This window comes from Oryx dammah, unplaced genomic scaffold (assembly GCF_014754425.2).
Source record: "Oryx dammah isolate SB20612 unplaced genomic scaffold, SCBI_Odam_1.1 HiC_scaffold_23, whole genome shotgun sequence".
NCBI classification, from domain to species: Eukaryota; Metazoa; Chordata; class Mammalia; order Artiodactyla; family Bovidae; genus Oryx; species Oryx dammah.
The window spans coordinates 123,663,273-123,678,845 of record NW_024070207.1 but is presented as its reverse complement, the minus strand read 5'-3'; the positions used below and the strand labels follow the sequence as shown (position 1 = coordinate 123,678,845).

Below are 15,573 nucleotides of genomic sequence, written 5' to 3'. Positions count from 1 at the left end.
TATGTTTGGCTACAATTTCAAATTCTTATCTGGAGTGACAGGGGAGTGGAGATCTGCCAAATTCAACATTTTAGGCCATGTTTATTCCCCAAATCCTGCTGCCCATCTTTTGGCCTTTCAGATAAATTGCCCAAATCCACCAGGGCCCTGACTATCCTACTTTCTCAGTTCTGTGCCTTTAGTCATGTCTGTGTGTGTGGGGGTGGGGAGGAGGTGGGGAATATGTGTGCACATGCTTATAGGTATGTGTGTGTCAAGCTCTTACCATACTGGAGGAAATAAGGGTATTGCGTCCTACCTTGGTGCCTCATAGGGTGGGTTGCACATGACTTCCTCTTCCTACTTTTTTAGATTAATTCATTTGGCTGCACTGAGTCTTAGTTGCAGCATGTGGGATCTTTAAGTTGTGACATGTGGGTTCTAGTTCCCTGACCAGGGATTGAACCTGGGCCCCCTGCATTGAGAACACAGAGTCTTAGTGACTGGGCCATCAAGGAAGTCCCTACCTCCTCTTTGTATTTTGACTCTGATGCCCCTAATCTCCATGACACTCAGTTGCTAGCAGCCACTTGGGGCCACTGTTGTGGAAGGAATACATGTCTAGAGCTACAGTGCTTACAACATTTCTGCCAAAGTCAATGCCAGGGGAAGATTCTCTACTCTGCTCCCTTAATATTGCCCACATTCCTGACCCCTGACAATGGAACTGAAATGCGTCCCTCTCAGGTTGGTGGGCTATTATGCACATCACCATGGGAAAACCTGGTGAGGTCTCATAGTAACAAAATGCGGCTTGCTTTCATCAACTCAGGATTTCCCAAATCTGGAGCCTTGTTGTTTTCACACCAATTAACACCCAGTAGAACACATTTCAAAAATCACTCATCAGATGCACTCTGATTCTTATGATGAAATGACATCTTTCCGGTAGATGACTGGCATTCTCAGCTTTGTATTCTGGAGAAGTTGCTTGGATCCTTGAATTGCCTATGGCGGTGTGGGACAAAAACTTCATCTGATAGACTCTAAGTCCCTCCTAGGGACCGAAGTCAGCCTGGCTTCTCTGTCCATGGGATTCTCCAGGCAAGAATAATGGAGTGGGTGGCCATTCCCTTCTCAAGGGGATCTTCTCTACCCAGGGATCGAACCCATGGCACCTGCGTCTCCTGCACTGCAGGCATATTCTTTACCGCTGAGCCACCAGGGAAGCCCCTTGATACAGATAATTTGCTGCTCAATGCCTATTATTTCACACCTCATTTTGGTACCTATTTTGTGTATTTTCATGTTATGTCATTATGTTATTCAAGATAGCTTTAAAAATCATTGTATGACCTTTTATTGCATGGTAAACTAACTCAACATTTCTCTTTTTCCTTTTTCTGGGAGATACATACCCTTTGATGAAGAGATTCCATAGTGAAAGATACTGTCAGCTGTTGAGTAATCAGGGCTATTGGCCTGTGAAGTGCTTTACTGAGCTTTTGCTTCTTGCTGGTTTACTGGGTGCTGGTAGAACAGGAGTATCTTGGTCTCTAATTTACAATTTATGGAGAAGGCAATGGCACCCCACTCCAGTACTCTTGCCTGGAAAATCCCATGGACAGAGGAGCCTGGTGGGCTGCAGTCTATGGGGTTGTTAAGAGTCAGACACGACTGAGCGACTTCACTTTCCCTTTCAAATGCGATTTTAATTTTATGTCTTATAAGTAGTAGACCAACTTTCTAGATTGAGTAAAGAATTTTGCTTATTTAACATTATTTTAGAAAAGTGTACAAAAAACCACTCCAAGAATGATATATTAGCAAGGCTTGAGTATATAGTCCATTATACAATCCATTTGGATCCATTTAGTGAGTGGGAAGGAGAGAAATTAGCATTTGTTGCACATTTACCTCGAGATAGGATCTCAGTTAGTATCTTTGTTAAATTATTTCATTTTATCCCTATAGGAACTGTATTAGGTAGGGATGAATAATCGCCCTGTTTTATAGATGTCTTCATGCATTCATACAGATCAGGTAGCTAGCTATGTCCTGGGGTCTTCATGGTGAAAACAAGATGACTGGGGGTCTTGCCCACTGGGAGCACATGAGGAAACTGTAAGCATCAGGGAGCAGCCCCAAATTCCAGCTGTCGCTGCTGCTGCTGTTCAGTGGCTCAGTCATGTCCGACTCACTGCAACCCCCTGGACTGCAGCACTCCAGGCTTCCCTGTCCTTCAGAGCAAACTCTCGTCTATTGAGTTGATGATACCATCTAACCATCTCATCCTCTGCCGCCCCCTTCTCCTCCTGCCCTCAATCTTTGCCAGCATCAGGGTCCTTTTCAGTGAGTCGGCATTACTCCTGAGCAATTAGCATAGAGCCAAGGGCTTGATTCTAAAGCACATGCATCTCTTACAATGTAAAACTTGAGGCTCTCTCCCTTCTTGGGTTTTTTTTTTTTTATGTTTCTGAATTGAAAAATCTTTATGCAATCTGATTCAGCTTGTAGGCAAACATATGGATTTTAAGTGACGTATGGATGCAGAAAAATTGCATCCAATTCTAACTTGATGAAGGCCTGCAGTATTAAGTTTCCTGTGGCTATTCCACCCTTGACTAGAAGAGTAAAGATGGTTTACAAGTACACAGGTGCCAAAGCCCAAGGCAGACAGACAGGAACAGAGCTGTGAAGTCATGTTTTAGAGAAGAATGTTAAGTAATATGAAAATACAAATCCAAGGAACATTATGGAGTATCTACAACACCACAGACGTGTTTATAGGAGTGGCTAGCAATGTTATCACAACTGTGGATAGAGGTAGCTATTAGGAGCCCAGTTGACTGAGTCAAAAATAGCTCTTGGACAAACCCAAAGAATCACAGTTAAAAGGCGACAGTGCTAGGATTTGAACCCAGGTTTCCAAATTACAAGGTCAAGGTCATCACCTTTTTACCACATTCTGGTGGCTGGAAATGGCAAAGGGCTCAAGAAGTGACCAAGAGGATTGACAAATAGAGACAGAGATGGGATGAAGAAACAGAGCGACAAGGGCTCCTAGCAAATTTTTACAGGTAGTACGCATTCAAACTTGATGGAAGTTTAAACTTTTCATAAGTGGTATGCCAAGTTTCTTATGGATTTAGTGAAGAGTTTTGCTAATTTAACATCATGTTAGCAAAGTGCACATACAATCACACCAAAAATTATGTAGTAGTGAGGCTTGAGAATAGAGTATTGGATTGGTCAATAAGTTCATCTGGGTGTTTCCATAAGCTGTTATGGAATAAGCCACAGGAACTTTCTGGCGAACCCTATATATGATAAAATTCATTTGTGGAAAGAGTAGTGGGTCACAATTCTATGCTTGATGAGATGGGCCTGTGAGAGGTAAAGTTGAATGGGTCCAGGTATGACCTGCTGGGTCAAAGGGAGATGCCATGTGGGCATCCATGCTCTTGTGTTAGACTTCAAATGCAGATCTTCTTCCAGAACATTCTGTCTTAACTGTTATGGGGCCATGTTCCCTCTCCTGCTAGGTGAGAATTTATCCATGTTAGACTGGCTCAGATTTTTAAGAAGTGCTGAGAAATGCAACTCATACTAGCCATTTCATCTGGACATTGCACAATTTATAGCCGGAGAAAAGTACTAGTGGATCCTAGTTGGAAACCATGATGTAAGTGTAAATGCTGTCTACTTGACTGTCCTGGGTACACTGGAGTATTAGCTATTTGCAGTTTTTTTAACTTTAGCATGAATATTTCAGGCACCTGGAGGCAGTCCAGATGAGAGCAATGGAGACAATTAAACATTTGGAACTGAGGAGTCCTGAGGAAAGAAGCTGGCTGCCTTTGGAGGAGGGAGGAGATCATTTTAAGGATATAAAAGGGATGATAACCAGCTGTTATCCACGTTCATTGGCAGAGATAAGTATCTAACAAGTCACAGAGGAAATCTCAAACAGAAGAAAGAACACAAAGGAACCGGCTGGATACTAGACTAGAGACATAAAAAGACTATACCCTCCTCCCATTGAAGGGATACTGGAAGCAGAAATACCACTGCCCACCTCTGTGTGGTATTTTGAGCATCAGCACAGTGTGCAATATAAGCAAACACTCAATAAGCTGTAGTTTTCTTTCTCTTTCCCTGAAGAAATTTAGGTCAGAAGATGGTAAGTATTTTTTTTGCCCTAGGCCAAGGGCTGGCAAAATCCGGTGTATGTGCTAAGTCACTTCAGTTGTGTCCAGCTCTCTGCAACCCCATGTAATGTAGTCCACCAGGTTCCTCTGTCCATGGGATTTTCCAGGCAAGAATACTGGAGTGAGTTGCCATGCCCTCCTCCAGGGGATCTTCCCAACCCAGCGATCAAACCCACGTTTCCTGCATTGGTAGGCAGGTTCTTTACCATTAAGCACCACCTGGGAAGCCCTGGCCAAGGGCCAGATCTGACCTACCACCTGTTTTTGCCAGTAGTCTCATTGGAACACACCGTTGCCCGTTCATTTGCATCTATACTAGGCTGCTGGAGACCTATCATGGCTGAGTTGAGTAGTTGTCATGGGGACTAGATAACCTTCATAGCTGAACATATTTACTCTGGTCCTTTATAAGCAGAGTTTGCAGAGCTCTGCTGCTGGATAAAGATCAGGAAGAAGGAGCTATCTGGGGTCTTCCAGGGATAGGCTTCAATTATTGCTTTGGATAAAGGTGGGTTGACTCTGAAAATTCCACTGAATGAAAAGTCAATGTCAATGGCATTGGCTGGAGATGTCATGCATTTAGGGGCATGAGGTGCTTTTCTTGGGCTCCCCAAGAATTGCTATATGTGTTTGCATCAGTGAAGGTGAGTAATTTTATGCCTATCAAGTATGTGCACTGAAGGCACAGTGACCCCTGCCAGTTTCGCTGCTGAGCTGTCCCTTCAAATCATGTAATGTTTATGTCCCCCACCATAGAATAAAGAAGATTTTCAAAGAAGGAGGTATGAAGTTGACAGTTGGGTCTTCTCTCTCCCACATGAGTTGGTCTTGACCTTTGAGGAGAGGCAAAGCTTCTCAACCAAAAAAAATAGCACTCACAGAGAACAACACCTGGGTGGTTTTTAAAACTAGATAAGCCTTGAGATGGAAGAAAAGATTCCCTTTTATGTTTTGGTGTTCATTTTGATTCTTTGTTATCAAGTATATGATAAGATCAGGTCTGAGAGTCACAGTAAATGCAGTTTTGTGCCATCATAAGCTTTCTTCCCCAGTAAAAGAAGGCAGATTTTATTCTTTCTAACTGGCAGGCTTTTGTTTCAAAGGCCTTGAACTCCCGGCTGATACTGAAAAGGCTTTGACAGGTCAAAGGGAAGCATTTTGAGCGGGAACAAAGCAACTCAAAGCCTCTATTCTCTCTGGTACCCAGCCTTGAAAATGCAAACAAAAGCAAGGCAGGGCAAGGCCAACCAATCGCAGTCCAGACATGGGAGCCCAGGCACTGAGAATTTCCCAGCAGCCCCTGCACTCACCTCTCAGTGATATTCTTAGCGGTCTGTAGGAAACGCGCGTGATCATTCTCCTTCAGAGAGTGTTCTGCTTGAGAGATGAGTGACGCTGACCGCTCGATGCACTGTTTGCAGTTTGCAATCTGCTGAGCCAGTTTGCGAAGCCTCATCACCTGGAACAAAAGAGGCACAGAGATGGTTACCCGGGTTGGCTTGCTTAGTGAAAATGCATTGTGCTAGACTCTCGCAGTGTGCGAGTTTGGTTGTGTGCAAGTCATCCTTCACCAGAAGTTCAAAAGGGAGGCAGAGAAAGCTGTGAACCCCAGTCATGGTACTCTTGTCTGAGCTATTCTTTATCTTCTTGGAGAAGTGTCACTAATTTGTTTCAGGAGGAAGCCCTGAATTGCGAATTGCTTCCCTGTTGATGGGGAAAAAAGGTGTTGCCCAGTGTGAGTTAGAGGGTCACTGGGCCTCTTCCCTCAGCTATTCTAACACAATGACTGTAAGATCACAGGGAACCCTGGAACTTTCTCTATCGTATTTTTTCAGCCAATGAGAAAATAAAACATTGTAGGTGCAAAATGTGTGGCTTAAGTCAAATCAAAAGTTCTTTGCCATCCATGTAATAAAATGGTGATGTAAACACATTAGATAGTACTATTTCCCACACTACTGCAAACTCATGTGTTAAATTAACAGAAAGGGAGCATTTTTTCCATTGATTAATATTTTTCCTGTTCCACAGATGAGAGAAAGCCAAAAAAAGCACAGCTGGGCCATTTCCCCTCACCGGGAACGTCATTTCCAGGCACTTTGTGCATGCTTGATAACTAAAACTATTTTGATAAGCAGTTCCCAGTCTGGATAAAAATGCTCATTTGGTTCCAACCTCCATTCCAACTTCTGATTCCGTCTTGCTTGAAAACGACCCTCAAACATAACTGACCATCACCTCGGGGCAGGCTGTGATAAGTCCATGGTAACCCACTTGACCGGTCGCTCTGGTGTTTGCAGTGTTCTGGGAGATGAAGCCCTCTGGCCAGAAGCCAGGGGAAAATGAGAGTGCTAATTGGGACAGCAGTACACCCCTGTGTGCGCCGCCCCACCCCCACCCCCCCTGCTCAAGTCTACACAGCCTGGGACAGGTCTTGGCTGGCTTTCTGATCAGTCCGGAATGGAAAACAGCCTGGGGTGAAAGGGTAGGGAGGAGGCCAGTTCATCTGTCTTGCAGACAAGGCTGGCTCGGGTTCCCTCCAGAATTCCTGCTAACTCCAAGAAATTCCTCCTTTCTCCAAGTCATCATTATCATCCCCGTGCAAGTCTAATCGAAGTAAAGGAAGGAAGGAGATGTCAGAACTCGAGGCCTCTGAGGACTGTCCAATTTCAGCTCTGTTGTACCAGAGCAGACAAAGGAAATGCATGCTGAACTGCGAGGCGGCAGCCACAAGATTGCAGGCAAGAGTGAGATTCTTGAAAGTCAAGGGTTAGAGAAATGAAGTGTCAAAACTCTGGGGCATAGAGTATTTTATCTTAAGCCCGGTACAAGATTTACCACATTATATATAATTACAGTGACCATCACTGCCGATTAACTGTTTGTTAGTTGAATAAAATGACACTTATCGTATACCAAATAGAATTTAGCTTCTAACAGCATTATATCCAGAGGTAAAGCTCAGAAAGGCATCGAGTCCAATTCAAGATGTTGGAACACATCCAGAAGAAATTGTCAGAGGAAGGAATACTTAATCACAAGTTACATGGCAGAACTGAAGGTATTTAGTATAATTCTAACAGCAACAAAACAAATAAGGTCCAAGTATTCCTTCTGAAGAACTTCATGTCCTTTCAGTATACATTTAGTGATCACACAGATTACAAATGGAAAAATGCTTGACCTGCACTTTCTTTTTTAAAAAAAAAAAAACACAAAATTCTATCATGATGTTGGAAATTCAAAGTGACATAAGAAGAAATGGAAAAAAGTCCTAAATCATGCATAAGTTGAATTCAAGCCAAAATGAGAGCCGCCTTAGAAAATATACAAATGTTTTACAGAAGACAACTTGGTTTAATTTTAATTTTACTTCTGTGTAGAATTCCATCTGATAGACCAGACTGGAGCTTTATAAGCCTGGTGTGCACAAGAATCAGTTGGGGATCTCTTAAAGAAAACCTGTAAATGTCTGGGCCAACATTTCGAAATCCTAGGTGAGGAGCTGTAATTGGCGGGCTGTGGGAATCTGCCTTTTAACAAGCAATAATGTTTTTTGATCTGCAGGTGATGAATCACCAGAATGGATGGGATTAGCATTTAAAAAAACTAAATGAAAGAGGAGAGGAGAAAAGACAGTAGCAGAGTGCATTCCTTGTAGAAAGGGTAAGTTGGGTTTCATAAAACTTACTTCTCTATGTGTCCGTGTGTCAGTGCTGGATTTGATGTATTTCTTACTGTGGGTTTCAGTAAAAAAGAAAGAAAAAAGAAAAGAAAACCACTTTCCTAAGTTAGTTCACAAACTATGGTTTAGGGACCATATCCAGCACAAAACCTGTTTGTGTAAATAAAGTTTTATTGGCACAGGGCCACATGCATGTGTTTATGAATCATTTATGGCTGCTTTCACACTATACCATTGGGCAGTGGTGAGCAGTAATGTCAGAGCCTATAGGTCACAACCGAAAATATTTATTATACCTGGTCCTTTACAAAGTTTGCTGACCTAAATGACTCTAATCAGATGGCCATGATTTGGATCACATTATATGAAGCATGCGATTCAGGGGGTCGCAAAGAGTTGGACACGACTGAGCGACTGAACTGATATGAAGCACTGTCCTACATGGTACCACACTTCAGGATCAGACACTGAGTATTTAGCAAAATATGAATGCCTTCATTAGAAAACACCTTTTAAAATATATTACTTAATTTTTTTTCCAAGTTGGCAGTGTTCTTTTTTCCTTGGGGAAGTGTGGCTGAATGTTTTAATTTGTGGAATTTACTTCCACAGTCATCATGGAAATACTTTCTTTGTTGGAATCTCCTTTTACTGGGGACATAGGCCTATTTATATCAATTTACTTGCTGTTTATTTTACCTTACAAATGCTTTTAAAAGTGGCCCTTTATTTTTCTTTATATTTTAAGAGCTTTTATTATCTACATAGGGTTCTCACCCCAAAATTGTTTGGTCCAAACCATTGATCCTCAATTAACAGAAGTATCTTAACTGACAATGACTGTACTGAGCATTTTTATAAGTCTATACAAAAGCCCTGACATGGACTCCAGGGTAATTACCAGCAATTCTGGAGACTCAGAGCACCTAAAAGTAGTGATGAGAAGGGACCCCCTTTTGTTTTTAGCTGCAGCTTTCTCAGATATGTGTCTGAACATAAGTACATCGTTTGCTTAACCTGGAGTCTGCTGTCAGCTTTTCATGTGTTGATGTGTGGATGTGAAATTTATCCCCCACTGCTGAAGAAATAAGCCAGCTCTTTCTTGGGGAGTCTCAGAGCTTGAGACTCTTTAGTCAGTAAAAGTAGAAAGGCTGTTGAGCTATTATTTCAAAGAAGGTGCAATGGTCTGAGGGAAGGAATTACCAGTCTGTGCTAATGGGTAACAGCATCACTGATTGGCAGCTTTCCCCAGCCCTTCCCACGCACTGCCCCCCCACCGCCGCCCCCGTGGTTGGAGGATATGCAGTGAGTTTGTTTTCTCTGGGTCTAGGGCATTATGACTGGCACTAAATACAGAGGCAAAGTCAAGAGGTGAGTCAGATTAACCTTTGTGGGCTCCATGATTCTGCCTTCAGCTCCTCACTTCTAAGTGCTAGTCTGAGTGCCTCTCTGGATTGCATGTCTTCAGACTTCCCAGTTACCATGCTGGACACCCTCACTGGGCCCCAAGCCCATACTTGGAGATGCTGGGCAGGGAGTTGCCATGCATGTTTTTCTTTTCTTTAAAACGTCTCTCTGACACTCAATTCCCTGGCCAGGGACTTAGTCACTGTGAATTCTCAGCTTAGGGATGAACTAGTCCTTGGTCATGTGCCAAGGTAGTAACTCAATGAAAAGCTGAACTGGGCCCTTATCTTTTTTCTGAGATCACGTCCCTGGGCAAACATGCATTTTTAAGAAGGGATACACGTCAAAAGTACAGTTTTTCAAGTCATATGACCAATGTTGCCATACATAGCACCAGCGTTAGCAAATGTCAGTGTTTTCATCATATTAGCATAGGATTTTTCAGAAGGCAGTAAAATATTATTGACGACATTGAAGCCCTTGAACGTCCCTCCCTAATTCCATTCATGTCTCTCTCTAGAGGAAAACACACTTCTGATGACTCCCAAGCATGCTAATGTATATTTGCCTCAATAGTGTATGCAATTTTTTGTAGTTCATCAAACTGGATATTTCTTATTCTCTATGAATCATTATAAACCTTTCTTCTCTTTCTGTGACTCATCCATATAAACATGTATCACCCCCAGTTCTTTTAATTTCTGAAGACTGTTCCATGGTATACAATACACAAGTTCAGTTCAGTCACTCAGTTGTGACCAACTCTTTGCAACCCCATGGACTGCAGCACACCAGGCCTCCCTGTCCATCACCAACTCCCAGAGCTTGCTCAAACTCATGTCCATCGAGTCATGAGTGATGCCATCCAACCATCTCATCCTCTGTCACCCCTCCTCCTCCTGACCTCAATCTTTCCCAGCATCAAGGTCTTTTCCAATGAGTCAGTTCTTCGTATCAGGTGGCCAAAGTATTGGAGCTTTAGCATCAGTCCTTCCAATGAATATTCAGGACTTATTTCCTTTAGGATTGACTGCTTTGATCTTGCTGTCCATGGGACTCTCAAGAGTCTTCTCCAACACCACAGTTCAAAAGCATCTGTTCTTCGGTGCTCGGCCTTCTTGGTCCAGCTTTCACATGCATACATGATTACTGGAAAAACCTGGTATTCCCATCTCTGTAAGAATTTTTCAGTTTGTTGTGATCCACACAGTCAAAGGCTTTAGTGTAGTCAATAAAACAGAAGTAGATGTTTTTCTGGAATTCTCTTGCTTTTTCTATAATCCATTGGATGTTGGCAATTTGATCTCTGGTTCCTCTGCCTTTTCTAAAACCAGCTGGAACATCTGAAAGTTCTCAGTTCACATACTGTTGAAGCCTGGCTTGGAGAATTTTGAGTATTACTTTGCTAGCGTGTGAGGTTAGTGCAGTTGTGCAGTAGTGTGAACATTCTTTGGCATTGCCTTTCTTTGGGATTGGAATGAAAACTGACCTTTTCCAGTCCTGTGACCACTGCTGAGTTTTCCAAATTTGCTGGCATATTGAGGGCAGCACTTTCACAGCATCATCTTTTAGGACTTGAAATAGCTCAGCTGGAGTTCCATCACCTCCCCTAGCTTTGTTTATAGTGATGCTTCCTAAGGCCCACTTGACTTCAGACTCCAGGATGTCTGGCTCTAGGTGAGTGATCACACCATCGTGTTTATCTGAGTCATGAAGATCTTTTTAATATAGTTCTTCTCTGTATTCTTGCCACCTCTTCTTAATATCTTCTGCTTCTGTTAGGTCCATATCATTTCTGTCCTTTATTGTGCCCATCTTTGTATGAAATATTCCCTTGGTATCTTTAATTTTCTTGAAGAGATCTCTAGTTTTTTCCATTCTATTGTTTTCCTCTGTTTCTTTGCATTGATCACTTATAAGTTAGTTGTCATAAAACAGCTTTACTGAGATACACTTAATATAGAAGAAACTGCACATATTTCAAGTACAAATCCGATTAGTTTTCAAATATGTGTAAACCCATGAGAGAGTCCCCATTTTCAAGGTAATGAATATATATATATATATATATATATATATATATCAGAGAAGGCAATGGCACCCTACTCCAGTACTCTTGCCTGGGAAATCCCATGGGCGGAGGAGCCTGGTGGGTTGCAGTCCAAGGGGTCGCTAAGAGTCGGACACGACTGAGCGACTTCCCCTTCTCTTTTCCCTTTCATGCACTGGAGAAGGAAATGGCAACCCACTCCAGTGTTCTTGTCTGGAGAATCCCAGGGACGGGGGAGCCTGGTGGGCTGCCGTCTATGGGGTCCCACAGAGTCGGACATGACTGAAGTGACTTAGCAGCATATATATATATGTATGTATGTATGTATGTATCATACCCCCAATTCTCTTCCTGCACCTTTGTTATTTATCCTGCCCACCCCTCTGTCACTCATCCTTAAGCATTCACTGATTTATTTTCTGCCACTGTAGCTAATTAGAAAGAGTTGTTTCTGGAATTCTGTATGAATATACACGTGCAGTATATACTATTTTCTGTCTGGCTTTTTTCACTTATGATTCATGTTGTCACATGGGCTTCCTTGCTGAATAGTGTTGTATGGAAATGTCACTAATCATTTCTGTATTCATCTATTGATAACCTTTGGGTCATTTGCAGTCAAGGGCTATTGTTGTTGTTTAGTCATTAAGTTGTGTTTGACTCTTGCAACCCCATGGACTAGCTCACCAGGCTCCTCCGTCCACGGGATTTCCCAGGCAAGAACGGGTGGGTTGTCGTTTCCTTCTCTAGGGAATCTTCTTAAACAAGGGAATCTCCTCCATCTCCTACACTGGCAGGTGGATTCTTCACCACTAGTGCCACCTGGAAAGCTACTACCCTTAATATTAACATGAAAATTCATGTCCAAGTTTTATATAAACATCTGCTTTCATTTTTCTTGGTAGACACCTAAAATGGCTGGATGGAAGGGTACATGTATATTTAACTACTGAAGAAACTGTCAAGCAGTTTTCTAAAATACAGTTTCCATTCTTAGAACCATGTGTGAGTTACAGATAATCCACATTCTTACCAGCACTTGGCATAGTCCATCTTTTTAATTCAACCATCCTAAGAGGTAAGTAGTTGTATCTCAGTGAGGTTTTACTTTGCATTTCCTTAATGACTTAATGATTTTGACCATCTTTTCATGTGCTTATTTGCCATCCTGATACCTTCTGTGGTAAAGTAGCTATCCAAATCTTTTATCTGTTTTGGTGAAGGGGTCATCTATTTCCTTAATCATGAGTTTTGAAAATCTGTTATATATTCCGGATACATGTACTTGGTTAAATAAATCTATAAGTATTTTTTCCTAATGTGTGGTTTGTCTTTACCCTCACTTAAGAGTGCCTTGAGAAGTTTTTACATTTGATAATATAAAATGTATAATTATCTCTTTAGTTCGTAAATATTTTTTATGTTTTTGCCATTGCATATAACCTTGGGCCAACCCAAGGTCACCAAGATGTCCTCCTGTGTTTTCTCTTCTAGAGTCTTCATAGTTTTTACATTTAAGTATATGACCCATGTATATTTAATTTTTGTATGTAGTGTGAAGTACAGATCAAGTTACCTATTCTTATGCGTAGAGTCTCCCCCTGTGGAGGCTGAAACTCAGCTTCCAAAATTGCCTTCCAGCTGAGTTTTCTTTGCAACTTCAGTGTAGACATTTTCCCCTCCAAAACTTCTAATTTGTTGTTTTTATATCTATTTTTTCTTATTTCCTATCTTCCTTTTTGTGGTTTCACAACTTTTTGTTCTTCTAAGATAGAAGTTATTCCTCTATGGATCTCTTTGAACATCTAAATATTTTCCCATCAAATTCCTTTCATCTGAGGTGAGAAAATGTCTTCATTGATTTTGTTGGGGGTGTTTTAGAAATTCAAGATGTCTTTATATGCTTTGGAATTGTGGTTTGGGTTTCAGTCATTCATAAGTTTTGTCCCTCCCTCACTCAGCTTGCTTAGCCTACCCTGTCTGTCTTAGTCACCCTCACCTCATCCTTGGGGGTCCTCATGCAGGAATCTTGTATTATCTCTGCATTGCTGAGGCTCTCGCATTTTGTGTAGGCATCAGAAACAGTAAGTGCAGAGCCAGGCTCCAACCCAACTGACTTGCTCCAGACTCCCAGGCCTGAAGTTTGCCAAAAGCTCAGACCCAAGGTGGAGGCTGGCAAGAAACTTTTGTCAGTCCCTTTCAGTGAGCTGAGAAGCCTTATCTCATTTGGGGCCTAGCTATGTGTCTCTTTGCTTTTCTCTTTTACTATGTTCTAGATCACAGACACATTCAGGGCAGAGTGGGTACACCAGAGCATGAAGCCCACGTATCATCATGGCTGGAACTGGGGATACCCTTTCGCTACTTTGATCTAGTTTATGCGAGTAACCCTCATGCTGGGGAGGTAAGTAAGGGAAAGGAGGACCTGCTGGCCAGGAGGTTGTGGTGGAGTCATTGCAGGCTGAATAAGGGCCCCCAAAGATGCCCACATCCTAATCCCAGGAGTTTAAAAAAAATGTGACCTTACATGTTTCTTTACACAGGAGTCTTGGCAGATGTGACTAGATTCAGAATCTGGAGCTGGGGGAATATTATCCTGGGTTATCTGGGTGATCCCAATGTAATTATAAGGGTCCTGATGAGAGAGAACCAGGAGAGTCTGTGCCAGAGAAAAGAGATCTGGGCGGGAAGTAATGCTCAGAGTGATGTGATGAAGAAACCACCAGCCAAGGAATGGGGATGGCTCCTATAAGCCAGAAAAGAAATGAATTCTGCTGTACACCTTCAGAAAGAAACAGCACTGCTGAAATATTGACAGGAGCCTAGTTGTGACTGGTTTTAGACTTCTGAAGGTCAGATAATAAATCTGTGTTGTGTTAAGCCACTAAGTTTGTGGTAATTTGTTTGAGTAGCAATAAGGAAGTAATGTGTATTAAGAGCTGATCCCTGCACATGACCATGTAAGGGCAAACAAACTGCCTTCCATATGCATATTAATAATTAATTACAGTTGTTTTCAGGCTCTCATGTGTCTGAGAACCTGGAAGATGTCAGGTATTAAGAAATATATACGTGGTGCCTGATGATGGAAGAGGACACAGATCCAATACAGATTCCAGACTGACAGTATAATTTCTATGTGGGGTAAGTAATTGTTTAACACATCTCAGTCCATCCTTGGCCAGGGAATAATTAAAAAAAAAAAACAACTTCATTTTGTACAGGAGTATAGCCGATCAACAATGTTGTGATAATTTCAGGTGAACAGCAAAGGGATGGACTCAGCCATGTGTATACATGTATCCATTCTCCCCCAAACTCCCCTCCCATCCAGGCTGCCATGTGACATTGGGCAGAGTTCCCTGTGCTGTACAGAAGGTCCTTGTTGGTTACCCATTTTAAATATAGAAGACTGTACATGTCCATGCCAAACTATCTCAAGTCAGAGAATAATTTTATATTATTTTGATAATTCACTGGAACAGCTTCAAGACCTATTTGATTTGACTTTAACATTTATGATCATCATCACAACATACATGTATAAATGTTTTTCATTCTACATAGACAAAGCAGTCTAGAACATTATACAACGAGAAGTACCTTTCAAATTTTGTAGAAAACTGAAGAGCATAGACATTTGCTTTTGTAATCTCTATATACTACTTAATTCTTGCCAATTGGATTTAATTATACATATTTCCTTATAGTTATGAGCACTAATAAGAGAAATTCAAGAACTGATTTGATCGTGAACAAACTTTTTTAGTTTTAAATATTTACAAGATTGTCTTGAGGGTGGCAGAGAAATGGGATAAAGTGGATCAAAAATCTATCAATACAAATATGACTACTTTAAAAATAGAATAAAGTGATTCTAGAGTTACCAACATTTTGAAATAAATTTTGAATAAGACGGCCATAAAGAATATAACTTACTCCATTGTGTATATGTACCACAGCTTTCTTATCCATTCATCTGCTGATGGACATCTAGGTTGTTCTCAGCCATTAAAAAGAATACATTTGAATCAGTTCTGATGAGATGGATGAAACTGGAGCCGATTATACAGAGTGAAGTAAGCCAGAAAGAAAAACACCAATACAGTATACTAACACATATATATGGAATTTAGAAAGATGGCAATGATGACCCTGTATGCAGGACAGCAAAAAAGACACAGATGTGTATAGCGGACTTTTGGACTCAGTGGGAGAGGGAGAGGGTGAGATGATTTGGG

The 15,573-nt window shown here is 41.6% G+C and overlaps 1 protein-coding gene across 3 annotated transcripts in view; it reads right to left on the bottom strand.

The window, feature by feature from the left end:
• MID1 (midline 1) overlaps positions 1 to 15,573 on the bottom strand; it is a 197,368-nt gene that overhangs the window by 30,164 nt on the left and 151,631 nt on the right. For all 3 annotated transcript variants that reach the window (XM_040266480.1, XM_040266482.1, XM_040266481.1), the window contains one exon: positions 5,501 to 5,649. In XM_040266480.1, coding sequence (XP_040122414.1) covers positions 5,501 to 5,649 — 149 coding nt within the window. The remainder of the gene's footprint in view (positions 1 to 5,500; positions 5,650 to 15,573) is intronic.